The 26,665-nt window shown below is 48.2% G+C and overlaps 2 protein-coding genes across 8 annotated transcripts in view; one reads left to right on the plus strand and one right to left on the minus strand.

Annotated features, from left to right (window-relative positions):
- RCC1 (regulator of chromosome condensation 1) overlaps positions 1-17,340 on the minus strand; it is a 68,828-nt gene extending 51,488 nt beyond the window's left edge. Inside the window, exons 1-4 of the mRNA XM_075335945.1 lie at positions 17,157-17,340; positions 14,078-14,173; positions 9,474-9,664; positions 9,206-9,385 (exon numbers count right to left, since the gene is read on the minus strand). Of these exons, the coding sequence (XP_075192060.1) occupies positions 9,206-9,385; positions 9,474-9,664; positions 14,078-14,156 (450 nt within the window). The 5' untranslated portion in view covers positions 14,157-14,173; positions 17,157-17,340. The remainder of the gene's footprint in view (positions 1-9,205; positions 9,386-9,473; positions 9,665-14,077; positions 14,174-17,156) is intronic.
- The window catches only part of CTPS1 (CTP synthase 1), a 122,997-nt gene continuing 113,608 nt past the window's right edge, over positions 17,277-26,665 (plus strand). For 4 of the 7 annotated variants that reach the window (XM_075335937.1, XM_075335939.1, XM_075335942.1 and 1 more), the window contains exons 1-2: positions 17,277-17,366; positions 25,584-25,775. In XM_075335937.1, coding sequence (XP_075192052.1) covers positions 17,348-17,366; positions 25,584-25,775 — 211 coding nt within the window. In that variant the 5' untranslated portion in view covers positions 17,277-17,347. Of the gene's footprint in view, positions 17,642-25,583; positions 25,776-26,665 lie in introns of all 7 variants that reach the window. The other 3 variants (XM_075335940.1, XM_075335941.1, XM_075335944.1) reach the window with 3 other exon arrangements.

Here is a 26,665-nt window from a genome sequence, read left to right on the forward strand (position 1 = left end):
CACCATTGCCCATTCTGCCAACTGCCTTTTGAGCAAATGTAGTTTAGCAGATGTGTTGACTCCAATATCATTAGAAGTGTTGTGAATGGCACCAAACACCTGCAAAATGACTAACAATTTAGACCCTAAAGAAATTACACTAAATTTTCACTCTAGCTTACTTTAATTTTAAATTAAGTTTGATGTAGGATTAATTACTCTAATTGTCTGCATTCAGAATAGAAGTGTGAAGTGCACAGATCCAGCCCCCATAACCAGCGTGCAGGGAAGCAGGTCTACATTAGTACGTGCAGTCAGTGGAGCCGCACAGCGTTCTAAGGAGACTGTAGGCTTCATGCCCTCGGGTGGGCACTTGTAAGTAAAGAAGACACTATGGCCCCCGAAACAAGCAGGACTAGCTTTACAAGGCAGGATAGGCACTATGGGCATGTGGTGAATGGGACTGAATGAAGGCTACAATCACACACACAGCTCATGTGCTGGTTTTATGAGCGAAAAAAAGTGGGTCCAAAAAGAGAAGCAAAGCATCAGTCTTTAATGCATTGTCTCATCAAAGCCAGGGCTGCCAAGAATAAGAAAGTATAAGATTTGCAAAGAAAGAAGGGAATTTTGTTTACTTACCGTAAATTCCTTTTCTTCTAGCTCTAATTGGGAGACCCAGACAATTGGGTGTATAGCTACTGCCTCCGGAGGCCACACAAAGTATTACACTTAAAAGTGTAAGGCCCCTCCCCTTCTGCCTATACACCCCCCGTGGGATCACGGCTGCTCAGTTTTAGTGCAAAAGCAAGAAGGAGGAAAGCCAATAAACTGGTTTAAGCAAATTCAATCCGAAGGAATATCGGAGAACTGAAACCATTCAACATGACTAACATGTATACCCCAAAAAAAAAAAAACAGGGGCGGGTGCTGGGTCTCCCAATTAGAGCTAGAAGAAAAGGAATTTACGGTAAGTAAACAAAATTCCCTTCTTCTTCGTCGCTCTATTGGGAGACCCAGACAATTGGGATGTCCAAAAGCAATCCCTGGGTGGGTAAAATAATACCTCGTGATAGGCCGTAAAATGGCCTTTTCCTACATGGGGGCAACCGCCGCCTGCAGGACTCTTCTACCTAGGCTGGCGTCCGCCGAAGCATAGGTATGCACCTGATAATGCTTGGTAAAAGCGTGCAGACTCGACCAGGTAGCCGCCTGGCACACCTGCTGGGCCGAAGCCTGGTGCCGTAATGCCCGGGACGCACCCACGGCTCTGGCAAAATGGGCCTTCAGCCCTGAGGGAACCGGAAGCCCCGCAGAACGGTAGACTTCAAGAACTGGTTCGTTGATCCACCGAGTCAGGGTGGATTTGGAAGCTTGCAACCCCTTACGCTGACCAGCGACAAGGACAAGAGTGCCTCCGAGTGGCGCCGGAGCGCCATGCGGGAAAAGTAGGTTCTGAGAGCTCTCACCAGATCCAACAAAAGCAAATCCCGATCACATTGATGAACTGGATGACAAGACGGTAAGGAGATATCCCGATTGAGAAGACAGGGGGATACCACCTTAGGGAGAACTCCTGAATCGGGCGCAGAACCACCTTGTCCTGGTGAAAACACCAGGAAGGGAGATTTGCAAGACAGCGCTGCTAGCTTGGCCACTCTCCGAGGAGACGTGACCGCCACTAGAAAAGGCCACTGTCCGTGAAAGGCGAGTAAGGGAAACATCCCTCATAGGCTCGAAAAGCGGCTTCTGGAGAGCTATTAGAACCCTGTTCAGATCCCAGGGCTCTAACGGCTGCTTGTAAGGAGGGACGATCTGACAAACCCCTTGCAGGAACGTGCGTACCTGTTGGAGTCTGGCCAGGCGCTTCTGAAAAGACACAGAGCGCAGAGACTTGTCCCTTAAGGGAGCCGAGCGACCAACCTTTTTCCAACCTGGATTGCAGGAAGGAAAGGAAAGTAGTCAATGCCAATGGCCAGGGAGAAACGTCCTGAGCCGAGCACCAAGCTAAGAATATCTTCCACGTCCTGTGGTAGATCTTGGTAGAGCTTGGTTTCCTAGCCTATCCCATGGAGGCAATGACCTCTTGAGATAATCCTGAAGACGCTAGGATCCAGGACTCAATGGCCACACAGTCAGGTTCAGGGCCGCAGAATTCAGATGGAAAAACGGCCCTTGAGACAGCAAGTCTGGCCGGTCTGGTAGTGCCCACGGTTGTCCTACCGTGAGATGCCACATATCCGGGAACCACGACCTCCTCGGCCAGTCTGGAGCGACGAGGATGGCGCGGCGGCAGTCGGACCTGATCTTGCGTAGCACTCTGGGCAACAGCGCCAGAGGTGGGCACACATAAGGGAGCCGGAACTGCAACCAATCTTGAACTAAGGCGTCCGCCGCCAGAGCTCTGTGATCGTGAGACCGTGCCGTGAAAGCTGGGACCTTGTTGTTGTGCCGGGACGCCATTAGGTCGACGTCCGGCATCCCCCAGCGGCGACAGATCTCCTGAAACGCGTCCGGGTGAAGAGACCATTCCCCTGCGTCCATACCCTGGCGACTGAGGAAGTCTGCTTCCCAGTTTTCTACGCCCGGGATGTGAACTGCGGATATGGTGGATGCCGTGTCTTCCCCCCACGTCAGAAACCGCCGGACTTCCTGGAAGGCTTGCCGACTGCGTGTCCCCCCTTGGTGGTTGATGCATGCCACCGCTGTGGGGTTGTCCGCCTGAATTCGGATCTGCTTGCCTTCCAGCCACTGCTGGAAGGCTCGTAGGGCAAAATACACTGCTCTGATTTCCAGAACATTGATCTGAAGGGTGGACTCCTGCTGAGTCCACGTACCTTGAGCCCTGTGGAGGAGAAAAATTGCTCCCCACCCTGAAGACAATGAGGTGGGAAGAAGCCACCACCGAAGAGACTCCTTGGCCGCCTGAGAAAGAGAAACGTCCCTGTCGAGGGGACGTCGACTCCCCGTCCCATTGGCGGAGAATGTCCCCTTGTAGTGGACGCAGAAGAAACTGCGCGAAAGGGACTGCCTCTAATGCTGCTACCATCTTCTCTAGGAAGTGCATGAGGCGTCTCAAGGGGTGCGACTGGCCTTGACGGAGAGATTGCACCCCTGTCTGAAGTGAACGCTGTTTGCCCAGCGGAAGTTTCACTATCGGTGATAGAGTATGAAACCCCATGCCAAGATATGTTAGCGATTGGGTCGGGGTCAGAATTGACTTTGAAAAGTTGATGATCTACCCGAAACTCTGGAGAGTCTCCAGCGCAACGATCAGGCTGTGTTGGCATGCCTCTTGAGAGGGTGCCTTGACGAGTAGATCGTCCAAGCAAGGGATCACAGAGTGACCATGAGAGCGCAGGACTGCTACTACTGCAGCCATGACCTTGGTGAAGACCCGTGGGGCTGTCGCCAGCCCGAAAGGCAGGGCTACGAACTAAAGGTGTTAGTTTCCTATAACGAAGCGTAGAAACGCTGGTGCTCTGGAGCATGTCCATTGATGCTAGGAACTCTTGAGACATTGAGGCGATGACGGAGCGGAGGGATTCCATCCGGAACCGCCTGGTCTTCACATGCTTGTTGAGCAGTTTTTTAGGTCCAGAACAGGACGGAAAGACCCGTCCCTTTTGTGGCACCACAAACAAATTGGAGTAAAAACCGTGACCTTGGTCCTGGAGAGGAACAGAGATCACCACTCCTTCTGCCTTTAGAGAGCACCCGCCTGCAGACGAGCACCGGCTCGGTCGGGAGGTGGAGAAGTTCTGAAGAATCGGGTCGGAGGACGAGAACTGAACTCGATCCTGTACTCTTGAGACAGAATGTCTCTCACCCAACGGTCTTTGACCTGTGGCAGCTAAATGTCCCCAAAGCGGGCGAGCCTGCCACCGACCGAGGATGCGGAGAGAGGAGGCCGACAGTCATGAGGAAGCTGCCTTGGTAGCGGTTCCTCCGGCTGCCTTCTTTGGGCGTGACTGAGCCCGCCAAGAATCTGAGCTCCTCTGAACCTTTTGAGTCCTTTTAGACGAGGACAATTGGGCCCTGCCAGAGCCTCGAAAGGACCGAAACCTCGACTGTCCCCTCCTCTGTTGGGGTTTGTTAGGTTTGGGCTGGGGTAAGGAAGAATCCTTAGACTTGGACTGTTTAACGATTTCATCTAATCTCTCACGAAACAGTCTGTCACAGAAAATGGCAATTAAGCCCTTTTTTGGAAGCAGCATCTGCCTCCATTCCCTTAACCCCAAGGCTCTGCGTACAACCACGGAGTTGGCGGACGCCCCTACCGTACTGCTCGTAGAGTCCAGGACAGCATTAATAGCGTAAGACGCAAATGCAGACATTTGAGAGGTTAAGGACGCTACTTGCGGAACAGATGTACGTGTGACGATGTCAATCTGTGCCAGACCAGCTAAACTAATTTGTAGTGCCCATACGGCTGCGAATGCTGGAGCAAACGACGCGCCGATAGTTTCATAGATGGATTTCAACCAGAGCTCCATCTGTGTCAGTGGCATCTTTAAGGGAAGCCCCATCTTCCACTGCAACTATGGATCTAGTCGCCAGCCTGGAGATTGGAGGATCCACCTTTGGACACTGGGTCCAGCTCTTGACCACGTCAGGTGGAAAGGGATAACTTGTATCCTTAATACGTTTGGAGAAACGCTTATCTGGATAAGCGTGGTGTTTCTGAACTGCCTCTCTGAAGTCAGAGTGGCCAGAAAAGTACTCAATTTACGCTTGAGATACTGAAATGGAATTTCTCCTGCTGTGAAGCTGACTCCTCCACTGGAGGAGCTGAGGGAGAAATATCCAACATTCCATTGATGGACGCTATAAGATCATTCACCATGGCGTCACCATCCGGTGTGTCCGGCTTGAGAGCGGTCTCAGGATCAGAGTCCTGATCAGCTACGTCTGCCTCATCATTAGAGTCCTCCTGCTGGGACCCTGACCAGTGATGAAGCCGAGTGCCGCTCCCAGCGAGCTCGCTTAGGCTGTCTGGGACTGTTGTCCGTGTCAGAGCCTTCACCCTGGGATGCATGGGACCTCCCCGGAGCACTGATTTGTTCCAAATGAGGGTGGCCCGGGAGCATTGAATCAACATTGCCCATGGTCTGTCTGGACTGCAAAGTCTCTAAGATGTTAGTCATAGTCACAGACAATCTATCAGCCGAAACTGCCCCTCCGTCCCTTTCCCTGGACAGGGTTCACAGGTGGTTCCTTTGGCCACCTCTAGCAGAGACCCCGGCTGAGCGAGTGCTACAGGGGAGCATTGCACACAATGGGGGTCAGTGGAACCTGCCGGTGGAACGGTATCACATGCAGTACAAGCAGCGTAGAAAGCCTGTGCCTTGGCACCCTTGCTTTTTTGCTGCTGTTGTCTAGCCATCTAGGATAGTATATAGCCAAGAATAGCGACCGTACAGTGCAATGTATAGCATACAAGCATAAAGTACAAATGAACACTTCAGCACATGCAATACACGCAGCATAGAAAGCTTGTGCCTTAGCACCCTTGCTTTTTGCTGCTCTTGTCTAGCCATCTAGGAGGGTATATATCCAAGAATAGCGACCGTACAGTGCAGTGTATAGCATACAAGCATAAAGTACAAATGACCACTTCGGCATTAGTGGGGTCAGCACTTCAGGTGCTGCTTACCGCCCGCACAAAGGCGGGTGTGTGGTCGCCAGAATCCTGTGACTGGTTGCCCAGAGCTTGTCTCCCTTCTCCAGCTCGGACTGCATGCAGGAATGGCCGCCGGCGTCCTGTGAAGAGGGGCGGGCCGTGGGCGTGCCCCAGACAAGAGCGGGAAACTGGCGTCCCACTGTGTCCAGTGAGGGGGCTGGAGAATGCAAAGCAGACTCCAGCTCTCGGCGCTGACTTTCTGTACAGCGTCCCGCCCCTCCCCTGACTGGCAGGGCTGGGGGCGGGAACGAAACGAAAACTAGGCCGCAAAGCCGGGGACTCGAGTAATAAGCGCGGCCGTCCTATGCACGGCCAGCGCGGAAGTCCCCGGCGCACCACAAGTCCCAGCCGCGCCACAGTGTAAAACACCCAGCAGCGGCCGGCGCGGCAGTTCCTAATACATAAATTCACTCAGCTAAGCTGCAGTGAATAAAAGCACAAGCGCTCCGCGCTGTTGTCCCCGGCGCACTAACACTCCCAGCAATGCTGGTGTGTGTGTGCGCGATGTGTACGGAGACACAGAGTACCTTAATGTAGCAGGGCCCTGTCCCTGACGATACTCAGCTCCATATCCAGCAGGTTCTCTGGGTCTGTGGATGGAGCCCGGTCTCAGTGCCTGGAGACCTGTAAGATCCCACTTCACCCAGAGCCCTGAGGGGGATAAGGAAGGAAAGCAGCATGTGGGCTCCAGCCTCCGTACCCGCAATGGATACCTCAACCTTACAAACACCGCCGACAGAAAGTGGGGTGAGAAGGGAGCATGCTGGGGGCCCTAGTATGGGCCCTCTTTTCTTCCAACCGACATAGTCAGCAGCTGCTGCTGACTAAAAACAGTGGAGCTATGCGTGGATGTCTGACCTCCTTCGCACAAAGCATGAAAACTGAGCAGCCGTGATCCCACGGGGGGTGTATAGGCAGAAGGGGAGGGGCCTTACACTTTTAAGTGTAATACTTTGTGTGGCCTCCGGAGGCAGTAGCTATACACCCAATTGTCTGGGTCTCCCAATAGAGCGACGAAGAAAATACATTAAAATTCAATTCCAGCCTTAATGGGTTTGGCCATATTGTTATTATTAATGGCCTATCATAAGAATAGGATATCAATATCTGATGTGGGGGTGCAGAACCTAGCTCCCCTGCAAGTCAGCTGTTACCGGCACCAGCTGGAACAGAACACAGCAGCTCAGTCATTTCTATAGATCCAGCCCCTATTCACTTGCAGTACCTGGCTGTCATAGAAATGACTAAGCTGCTGTGGTCCAGCATCATCTGAAGACTTCCAGCTGGTGCCGGTAACCGCTAACTAGCAGGGGTGCTATTGTCAGGGGTACTAGGCGACCATCGGGGTACAATGTCACACACTCACATTAATAAAAGGCCATTGATATAAAAAAGGGGCCAAACCCTATAGCTTGGGTAATGGGGAGGGAACTCATGTCTAATTGAAGAGGCCCAATTCAATATAGGAGACTTATTTGCAAGGCAATGTTGCATGGAGAAAAAAGAAAAAAAAAAAAAAAACCAGCAAAGTAAATCATACTAGTAACTTTTCCCTCCAGCTTATAGCAACTGGAGAAATAGACATGAACCGCACAGCCAAAAATCATCAGTTGATCTAATGCCGCTAAGCACAAATGTATACACCTGAATGAGGTTCTTGGTTTAACATTCTGATCAGACTGTATGAACCCCACTGCCACATCACGGCGTGAGTCCCCAACTTATATGACACCTTAAAAAGCTGTGGAGCCCAGTGCTAACCACCGCCTCAGCAGGGCAGGTGACCTGGTGCCTCAACACCCATGCTGCAAGGATGAGCCCCCATGACTCCAGGCCAAGCGTTTTTAATTAGCAGATTTCAAGGCGTCCTTCTGTCTTTCTGCTCTCAGTTCACATATTGGCAGCTTTTGGAAGGTGATGGTGCTGTGTGGCGGCCACTGTTGTAACGGTTTTTGTGTGGGTGGGGTCTGGAGTCATGGGGACTCAGCCTTGCCTCATGAATGCTGTGAGGCACCAGGTCACCTACCCTGCTGGTGCACTGTCGCTTTGGTGGTGGTTGGCATGCAGCGCCGCACCTTTAAGTCTTCAAATAGGTTAGGGACCCACTCAGAGGGTCCCTAACCTCATATTCAGGTGCATACATTTTTGACTAGCGGCATTCGATCAACTGAGGATTGGCTGTGCAGGTCATGTATGTCTACAGTTATTGCATAAGGCTGGGTAAATGGGCTACACAAGAAATTCAGGCTTGTCAGGCTGCATTCTTCGCAGTACAGATGACATTTTCCGTGGTACCAGCTTTGTTTCTATACAATCTTTTGGTAGGTTTTTAATTTTAAGTAGCATTCATAATATGGGTTATGATACAGTTTTACACCTTGGGTAGTTACAGATAAGGCAATAAATGTGCACTTATTACTTTAGGTTGCACATAAAATTGCATTTTTGTGGCAAAAACACCTAGGTTACTTACCGGTAGCCGGTTTTTCCAGAACCCATGACAGCACCATGTGATTATATGGGTGCTGTCATGGGGGAGGGGAAAAACACCCAGGTTACTTACCGGTAGCCGGTTTTTCCAGAACCCATGACAGCACCACGTGATTATATGGGTGATGTCATGGGTGAGGGGAAAAACACCCAGGTTACTTACCGGTAGCCGGTTTTTGCAGAACCCATGACAGCACCCATATAAATCACGTGGTGCTGTCATGGGTGAGGGGAAAATACATATATGTATTTTTTTTTTTTAAATTACATTTTGTGTCCTATTTTATTGTTTGCCCATTGGCTCTATAAAGTAATATGGTCTTACAATTACCAACAAGTAGTAATTCTGACCAACACCTTGTAATAATTCCCCCCCCCCAAATCCTGACTCTCATTTTGTAGTCACATGCCGTCTGTGTTGGCTCGCTGATGTCAGCTGCTGGCCTCCAATTGGCCGGTATTTGTCTTGTTTTGAGGTGCAGAAAGCGGTCTGTGCACCACAATACACTTCAGTGAATGCGTGTTCAAGGACACATTCAACTTAAAAGAAGCTCTGGTGTCAGCAGCCCCATGGATCGGGCCATGATTGTGACAGGCGCTCTAGCACCTGCGAGACGCATGAAGCAGCCTCAGGGACTACGTGTGGTCTGTGTGTGTTTGAGACCCCTGATCTTGGTCATCTCATTCCGCCATTGAGTAACCTACTCAGTACTAATGGGCAAGAACCCAAAACAGTATTCTGCAAAACCTAAAACATACACATTAGCTTGTGCCACCTGATAAAAGGTCATGTAAACCTTATATGTCAGGCATCACGTTACAGCCCAGCTACCTAGAGTTTACATCCTTCAGGACAAGAGATAATGAACATTTTCCAGGCATTGCCTGCAAGACTGTCTACACAAGCCCGATATTGGCAAAGAGAAACAGCACCTTAGAAAGTCGAATCCGACTAAAGAAAATTCTGCAATGCAAGAATATTTATATTTGGAGAGAAAGTGGATTCCAGAAAGCAAGAAGTCATATCATGCAGACCAAACAAGCAAAAGTTACCCTGAAAGATCCAAAGATGAACACCCGTCCATCTGCCGTCAGTGCTGCAGTGTGACTGTCTCCTGCCGAAACCTGCACCACCTTTTCAGCCAAATCAACCTCTGCTGGTTGAGTTTCTGATCCTTCTTCTGTGGTGTCCCGGCCCAGTGCCCCTTCATCATTACAGCCAAAGGTATAAATCTATTTAAATAGATATACATTGCATAAATGTTAACCAAGTGACCTGGTTCAATAAAACTTTTATAGTAGCATTTTGATGTAAACTCACACTCCCAGACACTCCAAGACACACGGTGTGCATTCCTCCTGCTTCAGCCTGGACTATTGGCTCTGGAAGAGATACCAGTGCTGGCTTTTTTCGTTCCATGACATCTTCTCCTAAACCCAGCTGACCTACATCACCTTGGCCAAGGGTCAGCACAATGCCTCCTGCAGATTTGTGGGAGCTGTGAGTAACTACTGAAATAGAGAAAAAGAAAATTAAAACAAGAGTAAAAGCAACCTTTATTTTAAAGTCTCTATTCAGGTATACACTAGCACCTGATCAGATATGAAGTACTGTATTCAGAAAAGCAACAGCACACTGTGCAAAACTATGTCTGTATGACATCTAGCGTGGACCAAGTACATGTCCAAAGAATAAATCCCACCAGGAGCCATGCACTAAACTCCGTTGATTTGCTGACTTAACTATACAGCTGTGCCGCCACAAGCCAGCAAAGCCATCTGGAGAGACGCCTTAAAGGGAACCCATCGTGTGCAATATGCACCCAGGACCCACGAGCAGTTCTGTGTGCATATTGCTAATTCCTACCTAATTGTATACACTACCATAGATAAAGAGATCTTTAGAAAAAGGATTTGTAAAGATCCTTTATGAGATGCAAATGAGCACAAGGACTAGTCGCAAGGGTGTTGCTACCCTGTGGGCATGCTAAGAGGGCGGACTAGTTGTGAGAAGCAACACCCTTGCAACTAGTCCCTGCACTTATTAACATATCATAAAGGATATTTAGAAATAAAGAGATCTTTAGAAAAAGTATTTCTAAAGATCCTTTATGATAGGCTACTAAGCACAGGGACGGCGTTTCTTCCTTCAACTAGTCCGCCCTCTTAGCATGCCCACAGTGAAGTAATGCCCTTACCACTAGTCCCCGTGCTCATTAGCATAAGATATAAGATCTTTATAAATACTTTTTCTAAAGATCTCTCTCTCTCTCTCTATCTATGCTAGTGTATACAGGGACAGTTAGGCAGGGATTAGCAATATACACCCAGAACTGCTCATGGTTCTGGGTGCATATTGGACCTGACAGGTTCCCTTTAAACATTAGTGAGTGTCTTCCAGCAGATCTTACCATGTTACACCACTAACCACCAACTAATTTTCATTGCAGTTGAATGGCTGAGAAACTATTTCTAGTGTGCCATTTGTAAAATTAGCTGGCAAATGTGGTGAGCTTTTATCAATAAACCCTCCCCAACGTCTCCCATTTCATCCCTGCTGACAGATCTAGTGTGCCATTAGGCCACCATTTGTGCCACTGAAATCCAGCTCACATGCAATTACCCGAGTGACACGTCCCACTTGGGAGGGTTTGTGCCATTCTTGTTTACCAAGATTGGAGTGGTGGACTGTACATGATGAAATGGTATATAAAAAAAAAAGAGCAAGTTGTGATGTATTATTCATATTAAGACACTAAAATAGGGTCAATCATGATAAATAGGACTTAAATGATTATGGGCAAAAATCGCAGGACATATTAGAGAAAAAAAAGAGGAGAAAAAAGCGATCATAAGAGCCCAAAAGACCAATAGACAGGAATTACAGTACAATGTACTTTTTATTAGTATTTTATTATGTATTTTTCATATAAATACAACAAGTGTGAGTGTGGGCAGAAAAAACATACGCCGATATATACATACAGCGGTTCTGTCAATACAATTCATAACATAAGGCTGCACATTCCTGCAACTTGTATGAAATATTCAAAGGGAGGACTCTAGTACCTGTACATACAAGGCACTCCAATTAATATCATGTACATATACAAATCCAATAGCACGGTCCTTATAATATGTATATATATGCCAAGGATACATAGATAACCATATATTTTATATTGGAGAACCTAAAAGCATGCAAAAGCACAGAGTCCCCCATCTCATTCATGGTTACAACTCAAGGTTCATAAAGCAGTCATTTTACGGGACGCCACTAGGTGTCACTATAACCATGTGAGTGTATATAACTCTCACCTGGTTAGTAGTAGCTCCCCATCTAACACTAAGCGTATTTGCATCAATAGATACGATCAGTCAATATGGACCGGAGCTAACCACTAGATAATACACAGAAGAGCAGCCATAAAAAACAAACAATCTATTTACTTACAATGAGTAGATTCCCCGCTGATGGTGATAAGGCTCCCGACACGTATTTCAGTTCACTACCTTCGTCAGGGGGCGTATCTAATCAACCAAGAGGAGGCTTTTTATATCTCCCGCCTCCAATTACCAACAGATACTTCCGTGACGCACCCGTCGTCATGGCTACTTGCCGACGCCAGTCAGGCCGCCGCGTCACCAGCCATCCGGCCCAGGACACCACGTGGCCCGTGAACAGAAGACCGGTAGAGACGCAGCAGCCGGACCAGCGCCGGCAGCCAATGACGGCCGTGCGTACATGTATCGGGTAATAGTATACAAAGTGCAAAAATCGTGAAGTGCATAATTAAATATAAATGTGGACATATTAACACCATGGAGGGAATATACATATATAGATATAGACGGCCATCAGAAAGAACATCATTTTAGCAAAGCAGACACATGTGTGCATATATACACACACACATGCATGCCACTCATAATAAATGGCATGAACAAGGAAGAACAAGTATAGGTATAGCAAAAAATACAAAACAGCCAATAGTGAATTGAAAAATCACAATTAGGATGTAACATCTCATACTTCTGTCTCTCATCACTATGGCTGCCACTAAAGGTGCTGCTTAGCATCGCTCTTTCATCCAGGTAGCCAGATATTGCAGCCGTCCTCACAATTATATGTAAGAGTATGAACACAGGTCCTGTAGATCAATATAAGTACTACGTCCATAGGATCACCACACTTTGCACTTTGTATATTATTACCCGATACATGTACGCACGGCCGTCATTAGCTGCCGGCGCTGGTCCGGCTGCTGCGTCTCTACCGGTCTTCTGTTCACGGGCCACGTGGTGTCCTGGGCCGGATGGCTGGTGACGCGGCGGCCTGACTGGCGTCGGCAAGTAGCCATGACGACGGGTGCGTCACGGAAGTATCTGTTGGTAATTGGAGGCGGGAGATATAAAAAGCCTCCTCTTGGTTGATTAGATACGCCCCCTGACGAAGGTAGTGAACTGAAACATGTGTCGGGAGCCTTATCACCATCAGCGGGGAATCTATTCATTGTAAGTAAATAGATTGTTTTTTATGGCTGCTCTTCTGTGTATTATCTAGTGGTTAGCTCCGGTCCATATTGACTGATCGTATCTATTGATGCAAATACGCTTAGTGTTAGATGGGGAGCTACTACTAACCAGGTGAGAGTTATATACACTCACATGGTTATAGTGACACCTAGTGGCGTCCCGTAAAATGACTGCTTTATGAACCTTGAGTTGTAACCATGAATGAGATGGGGGACTCTGTGCTTTTGCATGCTTTTAGGTTCTCCAATATAAAATATATGGTTATCTATGTATCCTTGGCATATATATATACATATTATAAGGACCGTGCTATTGGATTTGTATATGTACATGATATTAATTGGAGTGCCTTGTATGTACAGGTACTAGAGTCCTCCCTTTGAATATTTCATACAAGTTGCAGGAATGTGCAGCCTTATGTTATGAATTGTATTGACAGAACCGCTGTATGTATATATCGGCGTATGTTTTTTCTGCCCACACTCACACTTGTTGTATTTATATGAAAAATACATAATAAAATACTAATAAAAAGTACATTGTACTGTAATTCCTGTCTATTGGTCTTTTGGGCTCTTATGATCGCTTTTTTCTCCTCTTTTTTCTCTATGATGAAATGGTAGAAGAGTTCAAGAGCACCACAGTGCACAAATCATACAAGGGAAGATAGACGTGTACACGTTTCACTCTGACATGTTCATTTTCCAAGAGGAGCCCCCCCGTCCTCCAAGAGGCTGACCAATATCCAGATAAGCGTCCCCCAACTACCCGCACATCAGAGATGCTTGCAGCTTCAAATACTAGGTTGTTTTTTTTTAATAAATTAGAAATCATGTTTGGGGGTTGACCAAGGCAAGCCATCTTAAGAACCATTCCAAGCTGTGCAGAGGTAATGTATGACCCCAATGTTTACCATGCACGTTTTCTCCACAGCTCCAGTTTGTTTATGTTCAGTAATCATCCATTAGAACGGCTCGAATAGCAATCTGTCGACTAAGCGACTGCAGACAATGGTTTGGTTTTTTTACATTGATTTCTTTTATGGAAAACAGATCCGTGAAGTAACAATGCGTTTTGCTTTCATTTTCAAAACAAAGCCCAGATGGCTGTTCTAATATACCAGTATATACAGATATATATCTATACACACACATACACATGAAATCATTTTTGTTAGCCAGACAAACATCTGGATTATGTGAATTTAGCCCTACACAGATCCAGACTTAGATTAGGGGATGACACGAAAGGCTCACATCCGCTCTGGTTAGTTAGGGGGGGGCGATAGTGGACCCCTGAGGTCACTACAACCAGTGAGCTTGGAGTGGCAGGCACATTAAGAGAGGTGTCCCCGTCGGAGTCTGTGTGATACCTCTTTATCCCACTTACACTTGGTTTTCTTGATCTCGGTTGTGCCATTACTTTCTTCAGCAGGAGCGCTCCTTTTCAGGTTTTTCTTTACTTTCATGTTAAATGTTCGGGTTTCTATGGAAGAACACAAGTTTAGTTTTTCCTGTATATAAGCCCACAGACATTTAGCAGACTTCCTATAATATAATGTTAGGGAGTGCCACCATACATTAGTCAGTGTTATGGCCTCCATGTTGGCCTAATATGGGATAAACATGTGTTTTTTTTTTGTTAAATGACTTATGAATGAACCATCATTTAAGCAGACAGATTTCATTAAAGAGTTACAAGTCTATAAATAGTTTTCTATTTTAGTTTGTGTTTTTTCAGTGTATGGCTGAACCTGTCTCATTCAGTGAGTGTTCAACCTTCCCACTAATGGGAATATCCACCATAAGGGCCCATTCACACAGGACTATAACAGCAGAAAGTGTTCAGAAGGGAGCTGCCTCCCACTCATCAGCCCGTGTAACCATGCTGCCAACGATGAGCAATATTAGCAGCTGAATGGACTGTTTTCCCCAGAGTAAACACCATTGTTGCAGACAGCACTTCGCCATGTGAGTACCAATAACATATACACTATGTGGGAAAAGAAAACCCAATACTATTACAGATTATTCTGTTCCCATAAAGTGGTCAGCCCATGTGAAAGCGAGCGATCACCTTGTATGTAGGTAACCGGGGCTTATTTATGTGGGAGTGTGCAATGTACTCGCACTCCTGGGGCTGTCATGTCACTTTCAAACTGATCACTTAATCACTCTTCTGCTTTTTCAATTACTACATTAGTCACCAATGCTGCTCCTGACTTAAACCAAGTGGGAAGTAAGCTACTTCTACAAAGTATTATAGTCACCAGTCATCAGCATTAAATCAGTACAGGTCCAACACCCCCACCAGTCAGCGGTGATAAGCTGCAACACCCAATGCACATTGATTGGAGATGCAACAGAGCAGCTCGATCCACATTTATATCAGGCCACTACCAGAGTGTGTACCAGCTAATCAGTGGCCATTCCATGTAGAAGACTACCACCAATCTGACATAGATAGCCTGACATATATATTTGGACAGGTCAACCACTTTAAAGGGCCAATATGACAGATTTATGACATTTGTTTACAAATGTCACTAGACAGAGTTATTCCAGAACCTAAGGCTTTTATTGCCAGTCTAATGTATTGGGAACCAGTAGTCTGATTGTCTGGAGAGAAGTCACTGCCCATGACTGATCTTAAGGTGGTGTCACACATAGCGACGCAGCAGCGATCACGACCAGCGATCTGACCTTACCAGGATCGCTGCTGCATTGTTACATGGTCGCTGGTGAGCTGTCAAACAGGCAGATCTCACCAGCGATTAGTGACCAGCCCCCAGCGACGCGTGGAAGCGTAACCAAGGTAAATATCGGGTAACCAAGGAAAGCACTTCTCTTGTTACCCGATATTTACCTTAGTTTACTAGCGTCCGCCGCTCTCACGCTGCCAGTGTCGGCTCCCTGTTCCCTGCACTCCTAGCCAGAGTACACATCGGGTTAATTACCCGATGTGTACTCCAGCTACGTGTGCAGGGAGCCGGCACTGGCAACGTGAGAGCGGCGGTGCTAGTAACTATCGGGTAACCAAGGAAAGGGCTTCTTGGTTACCCGATGTTTACCGTGGTTACAGGTTACCGCAGGCTGCCAGACGCCAGCTCCCTGCTCCCTTCAGTTCGTCGCTCTCTCGCTGTCACACACAGCGATGTGTGCTTCAAAGCGGGAGAGCAACGTCCAAAAAATGAAGCAGGACATTCAGCAATGACCGGCGACCTCACAGCAGGAGCCAGGTCGTTGCTGGATGTCACACACAGCGACGGGACGTCGCTGCTACGTCACATAAAATGGTGACTTAGCGATGACGACAACGACGTCGCTGCTATGTGTGACACCACCTTTAAGCTGGGGTCACACATAGCGACGCAGCAGCGATCACAACGGGCGACCTGACCTTATCAGGATCGCTGCTGCGTCGTTACATGGTCGCTGGTGAGCTGTCAAACAGGCAGATCTCACCAGCGACCAGCCATCAGCGACACACGGAAGCGATGCTGCGCTTGGTAACTAAGGTAAATATCGGGTAACGAAGGAAAGGACTTCTCTTGGTTACCCGATATTTACCTTAGTTACTAGCGTCTGCTCTCACGCTGCCAGTGCCGGCTCCCTGTTCCCTGCACTCCTAGTCAGAGTACACATCGGGTTAATTACCCGATGTGTAATCCGGCTACGTGTGCAGGGAACAGAGCCGGCACTGGCAGCGTGAGAGCAGCGGACGCTGGTAACGAAGGTAAATATTGGGTAACCAAGGAAAGGGCTTCTTGGTTACCCGATGTTTACCGTGGTTACAGCTTACCGCAGGCTGCCAGAAGTCTGCTCCTGCTCCCTGCTCGCTTCAGTTCGTCGCTCACTCGCTGTCACACACAGTGTGTGCTTCACAGCGGGAAAGCAATGAGCAAAAAATGAAGCAGGAGATTCAGCAACGACCGGCGACCTCACAGCAGGGGCCAGGACGTTGCTGGATGTCACACACAGCGACAGCGACGGGACGTCGCTACGTCACAGAAAATGGTGTCGTTGCTGTGTGTGACACCACCTTTAGGCTGAAAATTGCATTGTTCTCCTGGAAGTTAGCCGCTTGACTAATGGGGGACTGGGTCAGGGCACCTTGGCGCCCCGGCCACCCCCCAGGGTCAGGGCGCCCCGGCCACCCCCCAGGGTCAGGGCGCCCCGGCCACCCCCCAGGGTCAGGGCACCTCGGCCACCCCCCAGGGTCAGGTCGCCTCGGCAGTGTTACTTTGCACCCTTCCCAATGTTCAAGCATTGATATACCGTAACTCCATCTAGAGCCATGCGCAGTGCTCCTCCTCATGACAGCTGTCGCTCATGCCTGGATAAGGCACACAGCTCAGGACCCCGGCCTGTACATGGAGTAGAGGACAGTACAGCAGACCGGGAAACACCGTCGTTCAGGCCTCGGTACGTCCCTGCCCTGCTATGTCCGTGCCCCGCCCGCGGATTACCTGGCTGCCCACGCTTCTGTGCGCTCCGGCTCCCTGCTGCCACTTTATCGCGCCTGACTCCTTTAAGCAGCTGTTAGACACGTGCAGCGCTCCCGTGTGACGTAATACCGTGCGCGACTCTGGAGGAAGCGCGAAGCCGACAAGAATCTCCGCCCACGGCAGAAGCACGTGATCAGTATAGTGTACTAGTGATGGCGGCGCCGGCCCCAGGTAGCCCGTGGCTCTGCTGTTTGCACAGGGCCAGACATGATGTAACACATGCAGCCACTCCGCTGTATCCGTGCATTAGCGGCTGCAGTGTAACCCCCATACTGTGCCGCACAAGCAGGGGGTAGTGCCCTCCCCTGTACTGCCCGGATGTTAGGGGAGGGGGCGCTCAGCTCCAGTTTCCACCCCAACACGTGGGACCGGCACAATCGTCCACCATCTCTCAGCATCGTGTCTGCCTGGTGAGCTGCCATCTCCGACTGACACGAGCAGCTGGGGTAAGGGGCGCCGCAGGGGACATTGTATGGAGGGGATTGTATACAAGGGGCATTATATAGAGAGGAGAATGGCGGGGGACATTGTAAGATGGTGGAGAACACTGTATGGTGGGGGGACACTGTATGGTGGGGGGATTGTGTGGAAGAGCAACATTTTAAGGTGGTGGGAACACTATGGTGGGGAAGATTGTTCAGAGGGGACATTGTGTGGAGAGCATTTTATAGGGGGGCATTGTATGGCATAGGAGCTTCTATAGTGGGGATTGTATGGTAGAGGGGACATTGTGTGGAAGAGGAATATTGTAAGGTAATAGGAACATTGTATGGAGGGCTTTGTATAGAGGGGACATTGTGTGGAGAGCATTGTATAGGGGGGATTGTATATAGGGGACATTGTGTGGAGAGAATTGTATAGAGGGGACATTGTGTGGAGAGCATTGTATAGGGGGGATTGTATAGAGGGGATATTGTGTGGAGAGCATTGTATAGAGGGGATATTGTGTGGAGAGCATTGTATAGGGGGATTGTATAGAGGGGATATTGTGTGGAGAGCATTGTATAGGGGGATTGTATAGAGGGGACAGTGTGTGGAGAGCATTGTATAGGGGGGATTGTATAGAGGGTACAGTGTGGAGAGCATTGTATAGGGGGGCTTGTATAGAGGGGACAGTGTGGAGAGCATTGTATAGGGGGGCTTGTATAGAGGGGACATTGTGTGGAGAGCATTGTATAGGGGGGATTGTATATAGGGGACATTGTGTGGAGAGAATTGTATAGAGGGGACATTGTGTGGAGAGCATTGTATAGGGGGGATTGTATAGAGGGGATATTGTGTGGAGAGCATTGTATAGAGGGGATATTGTGTGGAGAGCATTGTATAGGGGGATTGTATAGAGGGGACAGTGTGTGGAGAGCATTGTATAGGGGGGATTGTATAGAGGGGACAGTGTGTGGAGAGCATTGTATAGGGGGGATTGTATAGAGGGGACAGTGTGTGGAGAGCATTATATAGGGGGATTGTATAGAGGGGACAGTGTGGAGAGCATTGTATAGGGGGGCTTGTATAGAGGGTACAGTGTGGAGAGCATTGTATAGGGGGGCTTGTATAGAGGGGACAGTGTGTGGAGAGCATTGTATAGGGGGGCTTGTATAGAGGGGACAGTGTGTGGAGAGCATTGTATAGGGGGGCTTGTATAGAGGGGACAGTGTGTGGAGAGCATTGTATAGGGGGGATTGTATAGAGGGGACAGTGTGTGGAGAGCATTGTATAGGGGGGCTTGTATAGAGGGGACAGTGTGTGGAGAGCATTGTATAGGGGGGCTTGTATAGAGGGGACAGTGTGTGGAGAGCATTGTATAGGGGGGCTTGTATAGAGGGGACAGTGTGTGGAGAGCATTGTATAGGGGGGCTTGTATAGAGGGGACAGTGTGTGGAGAGCATTGTATAGGGGGGATTGTATAGAAGGGACAGTGTGTGGAGAGCATTGTATAGGGGGGATTGTATAGAGGGGACAGTGTGTGGAGAGCATTGTATAGGGGGGATTGTATAGAGGGGACAGTGTGTGGAGAGCATTGTATAGGGGGGATTGTATAGAGGGGACAGTGTGTGGAGAGCATTGTATAGGGGGGATTGTATAGAGGGGACAGTGTGTGGAGAGCATTGTATAGGGGGGATTGTATAGAGGGGACAGTGTGTGGAGAGCATTGTATAGGGGGGATTGTATAGAGGGGACAGTGTGTGGAGAGCATTGTATAGGGGGGATTGTATAGAGGGGACAGTGTGTGGAGAGCATTGTATAGGGGGGATTGTATAGAGGGGACAGTGTGTGGAGAGCATTGTATAGGGGGGATTGTATAGAGGGGACAGTGTGTGGAGAGCATTGTATAGGGGGGATTGTATAGAGGGGACAGTGTGTGGAGAGCATTGTATAGGGGGGATTGTATAGAGGGGACAGTGTGTGGAGAGCATTGTATAGGGGGGATTGTATAGAGGGGACAGTGTGTGGAGAGCATTGTATAGGGGGGATTGTATAGAGGGGACAGTGTGTGGAGAGCATTGTATAGGGGGGATTGTATAGAGGGGACAGTGTGTGGAGAGCATTGTATAGGGGGGATTGTATAGAGGGGACAGTGTGTGGAGAGCATTGTATAGGGGGGATTGTATAGAGGGGACAGTGTGTGGAGAGCATTGTATAGGGGGGATTGTATAGAGGGGGCAGTGTGTGGAGAGCATTGTATAGGGGGGATTGTATAGAGGGGGCAGTGTGTGGAGAGCATTGTATAGGGGGGATTGTATAGAGGGGGCAGTGTGTGGAGAGCATTGTATAGAGGGGACATTGTGTGGAGAGCATTGTATAGGGGGGACAGTGTATAGAGGGGACATTGTGTGGAGAGCATTGTATAGAGGGGACATTGTGTGGAGAGCATTGTATAGGGGGGACATTGTATAGAGGGGACATTGTGTGGAGAGCATTGTATAGGGGGGACATTGTGTGGAGAGCATTGTATAGGGGGGGACAGTGTATAGAGGGGACATTGTGTGAAGAGCATTGTATAGAGGGGACATTGTGTGGAGAGCATTGTATAGAGGGGACATTGTGTGGAGAGCATTGTATAGAGGGGACATTGTGTGGAGAGCATTGTATAGGGGGGACAGTGTATAGAGGGGACATTGTGTGGAGAGCATTGTATAGAGGGGACATTGTGTGGAGAGCATTGTATAGGGGGGACATTGTATAGAGGGGACATTGTGTGGAGAGCATTGTATAGAGGGGACATTGTGTGGAGAGCATTGTATAGGGGGGACAGTGTATAGAGGGGACATTGTGTGGAGAGCATTGTATAGAGGGGACATTGTGTGGAGAGCATTGTATAGGGGGGACATTGTGTGGAGAGCATTGTATAGGGGGGACATTGTGTGGAGAGCATTGTATTGGGGGGACATTGTATGGAGGGTCCTGCCAGTGTTTTTGTAGGCACCTACCATGTACCGTAGTGGCACAGCGGGCACTATGACAGTATACACAGGTCCACTGTTGCCATTCTGATGATTCCCTGTTCCTTGTGCTGCGGAGCAGAGAGCCGTGTACAGTAAGGGTCTCTTGGTTTGGGGTGGTCCCTATCAGGCAGGCTGTGGCATGTTTAGCAGCGATTGCCCCCCCCCCCCCGTCACTAAGTGACTGCACGGCGTCTGATGAGTTTAGGCAGTTTCCTCGTATCCATTGTGTACAGTATGTCCTCCATCAGCCTCTGTCTAAGGCTACATGCGCACGCTGCGTTTTTTGCTGTGTTTTTGGCTGCAGTTTTGTTGTCAGAACTTTCTGACATATGACTTCCCAGCAAAGTCTATGAGGAGTCAGATTTGCTGCGCATATTGCAGTTTGTCAGCGTTTTATTTGTCAATAGTTTGTGACAAAAAAAAGCAGCATGTTCATTCTTCCTGCGTTTTTGTCAACATTTGTCACAAAAACGCATGATGTGAAAAACGCATCTACAACTACAAGCCTTTTTTGTGACATTTCCAGGCTCTCTCTGACAAGGTGCCGTTTGGGCTGCATTTTGCCTGCAGTTTTGGCTGCAGTTTGTGAACACAAAAAGATGCAGCGTGCGCATGTAGCCTAAGGCTTAGTTCCCACCATGAGTATTTGGAGTGTTTTTGATGCTGCGGATTTTCTGCAGTGTTATGTTTTGATTGCTGTATTTTCTTGTTCTTATGTCATGATGTAAATAAAGCTGCTGTGTTTTGGAAGCCTCTTGTCACTTAGGCTAAGTTCATACTTGCGTTGTTTGCATCAGTCACAATCCATCACCTTGAGGAATTACGGTATCCTGCAAAATATTTTGTAGGAATCCGTTTTTTTCCCCATAGACTTCTATTAGCGACGGATTGTTACTGATGGCCCTGCTTTGCATCCGCTGCGTGATGGATCAGTCGTTTACTGACCGTCAGGCGGGAGCAACACTAAATGTAACGTTTGTGTGCAACGGATCGTTATTTTGCAGCATCAGTCACATCAGTTGTGCCACTATCTGCAACACATCTGTTGCATCAGTCACTCAACTGATTGTGATGGATGCAAAACAACACAAGTGTGATCTTAGCCTTAGGCTCCTTTCATATTGCGTTTTTCCCTACGTCCACAGGTGCCGTCGGAGGATCCGTCCGAACCGCCCCTCCCCCACTCTGCAAAGCTTGTTCCGGACGCATGCGCCCGGCAGGGCCATTCACTGTAATGGAGAGCACTGCGTTAGCATGTGCTCTGTTTTGTGCCATTTTTGCACATATACGTTTTCTGCAGACGGACACCCGAACATAGTGGACTACGTTCGGGTGTCCGTCTGTAGAAAACGTATATGTGCAAAAATGGCACAAAACAGAGAGCACACGCTAACGCAGTGCGTTCCATTACAGTGAATGGCCCTGCTGGGCGCATGCATCCGGAACACGCTTTGCAGAGTGGGGGAGGGGCGGTTCGGACGGATCCTCCGACGGCACCTGTGGACGTAGGGAAAAACGCTATGTGAAAGGAGCCTTAGTTTGATAGTCATGTACAGATTTCCTGCATTTGTAGTGCGTAGTGGCTGCAAAAACACACTAAAATCGCTTGTACATTGTTTACCTGTAGCCTTTCTTTGTACATTGTTTACCTTAGTCTGTGGGTATAATCTGCAAATAAAACACCTTTAGGGTATGTGCGCACGTTGCGTACTAGCCCAGCACCGTAAAAGGTGCGCTTCAGAGCGCAGCTGAAAAGCTCCGTTCTGAAGCGCATGGTGCCGGCGAGAACGTGCGCTCTGCCTGCAGCTCCTCCCATAGACAGAGCAGGAGCTGCCGGCAAAGCGCACGGAAGAAGTGACATGTCACTTTTTGCGCAGCGCTTCGGCAGTAGCCGAAGCGCTGCGCTCTAAAACGCCACGTGCGCACGGCCCCTGCACAATCTCCATAGACTGTGCAGGGGACGCAGGACGCAAGCAGTTACGCTGCGCTGCAAAGCGCAGCGTAACTGCATGAATTTACGCAACGTGCGCACATAGCCTTACTGTCAGATATTGACATGGTGCAGATATAAAGCCCACCGCAGGCTAGTGTACGCTGCAGAGAGCCCTGGGGCGGGAGATTTCTACAACTGTAAGGCTACTTTCACACATCCGGTTTGAGCAGTGCGGCTCAATCCTGCTGTGAAACCTATGCAACGGATGCGGCGAAAACACCGCATCCTTTGCATAAGTTTTTACATGCGGCCAGTCTGTTTTTTTCCGGTTGCGGCATGCTACTGAGCACGCGCAGTGAAAGAAACCGCATGTGGCGGCCGGATGCGGTTATTTCCACATCGCACCGCATCCGGCGTCCATAGGCATGCATTGAAAAATGCGCCGCAGCGGTCGGATGCGGCGCGATGCGGTTTTTTTGCCAGAGCAAAAAACGTGCCAGGGAACGTTCCATCCGGCCACGGCATCGGCTAAATCTGCCGCATGCGGCAAAAACCGGACCGAACGCAAGCCCATGCGGCACAATACGGCACTAATGTAAGTCTATGCAAGAAAACCCGCAACCGGCGGCAAAAAAAACGGTTGCGGTTTTTCTGCAGAGCGCCGTATTGTGCCGCAGAGCAAAAACCGGATGTGTGAAAGTAGCCCAAGATGCAATGTTTTGGGGTTTTTTGTTTTTTTTATTATTATTTTGCTGATTGAAAGTCTGTGGCATAAAGTATTCATCATGGGAACATTAGAGCCCTGGGTGTAAGTCCCCATCCTGATTACTGCAAGTACCACAGGGTGCCGAATATTTCCATCATCGTTACATTATTCTTCATGTGTTACATTTGTTCTGCAGATTTTATAAATTCTTGGTAAATACCCACAGACCCTACATGGCAGCTTATGGTTTCTAGAGTTTTAGCAGCTTTTTCCAAAGGGAACCTGTCGGGGTGACCACTTCTGAGTTTAGTGGTGTGGTTACGGCTAGTTTCACACTTGCGTTGTTTTCCTTCAGTCGCAATCCGCCGTTTTGGAAAACAGCGGAATCCGTTAACGGATTCCGCTGCTTCCCATAGACTTGTATGGATGACTGATTGCGACTGATGGACCTGTATTACTTCCGCTGGCCGATGCTGCATTGCTTCCACCAGGTGGAAGGAACGCAGCATGTAACGTTTTTTGAGCAGCGGAATCCTTAGGATTTCGCTGCACATGCTCTCTCTGGCTCCTTGCACACGTAACCAGGGTACACATCGGATTACTAAGCAAAGCGCTTTGCTTAGTAACCCGATATTTACCCTGGCTATGTGTGCAAGGAGCCAGCGCTAAGCAGTGTACGCTGGTAACCAAGGTAAATATCGGGTAACCAAGCAAAGTGCTTTGCTTAGTTACCCGATATTTACCCTGGCTACGTGTGCAGGGAGCCCGACACTTCCCTGCTCGGCTCCTCCCCCTTCCACACTCCACTCCGCATGTACACACACTCACCTGTACCCAGCCATGCAGTCCTCGCAGCACTAATGTCCTCAGCGCCATGGCCCCGCTCGGCTCCACCCACCCCGCACACATTGTCGGCGGCCCAACGATCAGCTGATCACTTGGCGGCCGGCTGCTGTGAGTGATCAGCTGATCGTTCACAAAAAAAAGCAGATTCCGTTGTTTTGTATGATTTGTTGCATCTGTTGTGCCACTATATGCAAAACATCCGTTGCATCAATCAATCAACGCAATGCAACGGATGCCGTTCAATGCAAGTATGAAACTAGCCTAACAATAATACCGGTCGGGGTGACCACTTCTGAGTTTAGTGGTGTGGCTGTGTAGATCTGTAATAAATAGACCGGTCTTGTAGTAATCCCATGTGTTTGTGTGGATACTCTGCACATTGACACACCACCAATGCGGTTCCAGGCTATCCGTATGTGACTTCAAAGCTTATTTCTCAGTGAATTCCTACAAAAAGTGTGTCCTTATTGTTGCATTAGGACCTACACAGCCATACTTTCAATAATAGTTATGCGGACTGCTTCCCTTTAAACACAAGCCTGCATTTCTTTACTACCCCCAATCTCCTCTAGGAGCCATATATATAGTTCTTTATGTGCAGTGAGCAGAAAGTCACTGCACCTTGTTTCTGGAAGGTGAACCGTGCCTTCCTTGTTTACATAATTCTCCCTAAGTATGTATTGCTTTTATAATGAAGGAACATGCATCTTTTCATACATGAATGTGATTGATTGCAATACACACAGTAATGTGCACCTTAATGTTTTGTTTGTTCCTTCTTGTTGTTGACTTCCTAAGTGATTGAACAAGATGCTATAGTTATGTCATTAATGTTTCTTCACGTTTTCAGCCATTCTCATTTTCTGGGTTCACATTGCCCTGTTGTAGATAGAGAAGTTTCTCTATCTGTGTCCTGCAATTAGGCCTGCAAGAAATAAGCCATAAGGCCCTGTGCACACTAGCAAATGGAATTTTCTTAAGAAAATTCCGCACCCTCTGGAAGTATACAGCACCTGCGGTAAAAAAATGCAGCAAACCGCATGCATTTTTGCTGCGGATTTTCCGCAGGTTGGTCCCTGCGTTATTTTACCATTATCTATGGAAAAACCGCAGGTACCTGCAGAAAATAAGTGACATGCTCATTCTTTTTGCTGCAGAAATTCTGCTGAAAAAACCGTATAGTGCGCACACCATTTTTTATTTACCATAGGTTTTGCTGGGGAAGGACTGCAGAAAGGTTATGAACATTTTCTGCAGCAATTCAAGCAGCAAAACCACAGCAAAAACCGCAGCGTGCGCACAAGGCTTTAGACTGTTATTCATACTTGCATATGACACATAACCTGCTTTTTTTCCATGAAACTGATGCACCATGATGTTCGCACTGTGGCTGGACAGTAATGAGTATTATTGTGAATGCTCAGTACTACATGCACTGATGTGACTGTTCTTCCCAATAGATTGTCCTACGTCCTCATTTGACATCATGAAGTACATCCTAGTGACAGGTGGTGTGATATCTGGTATTGGAAAGGGAATCATTGCAAGCAGCATAGGGACGATCCTGAAATCCAGCTCCCTGCATGTCACTTCAATCAAGATTGATCCGTACATTAACATTGACGCTGGCACCTTCTCCCCTTACGAACACGGTATGTGGAATGGTTAACCCTTGTGACCCATAGTTAGCATCAGGCTGCATGTAGTACAGTTCACATGATAACCCTAAATATAAAGGGAACCTGTCACATCACTCACGCTGCCCAAACCATGCAGAGCGTGAATAAGGGCAGGCGGCACAATTGCGTATTTGTTGGGTGATCAGCAGTCAGTTTTCACTGCCTGACTATTGGGTAATGAGTGTTTATAGAAACCCACTTTCACAGCAAGTGGAAATGCACCTTAACCCCTTAACGACCGCGGGCAGTAATATTGCGTCGTAGCGGTCATAGTGTTACTGCCCGTGGTCTGCCACCGGCAGCATGCAGCGATCGGTGCACATCTCAGCTGATTTTTACAGCTGAGATGTGTGCCTGCCAGGCCCGAGCAGAATCGTTATCTGCCCGTGCCTTTTAACCCCTTAAATGGTGCTGTCAATTTGTGACAGCTCCATTGTAAGTGCATCAGCGGTAAACATTTACTTACCGGCCGATACCGGAAGTCACGTGATCCATAGAGTCCCCTAGGGGGACTAGTAAAATAAAAAAAAAAAGTTTTAAAAAAAACCCCTAAAGTTCAAATCGCCCCACTTTCGCCCCATTGAAAATCAAAGGGTTAAAAAATATACACATTTGGCATCGCCGCATTCAGAGATGCCCGATCTATCAAGATATAAAATCAGTTAATCTGATTGGAATTTTTTTGCCGCTACACCGTTTACCAAACGCCAAAATTAAGTTTTTTGGTTGCTGCAAGTTTTGCGCAAAATGCAATAACGGGCGATCAAAATGTAGCATCTGCGCAAAAATGGTACAGTTAAAAACGTCAGCTCCAGACGCAAAAATAAGCCATCACTTAACCATAGATCCTGAAAAATGAGAAT

This window comes from Anomaloglossus baeobatrachus, chromosome 2 (genome assembly GCF_048569485.1).
Source record: "Anomaloglossus baeobatrachus isolate aAnoBae1 chromosome 2, aAnoBae1.hap1, whole genome shotgun sequence".
In the NCBI taxonomy this organism is placed as follows: domain Eukaryota; kingdom Metazoa; phylum Chordata; class Amphibia; order Anura; family Aromobatidae; genus Anomaloglossus; species Anomaloglossus baeobatrachus.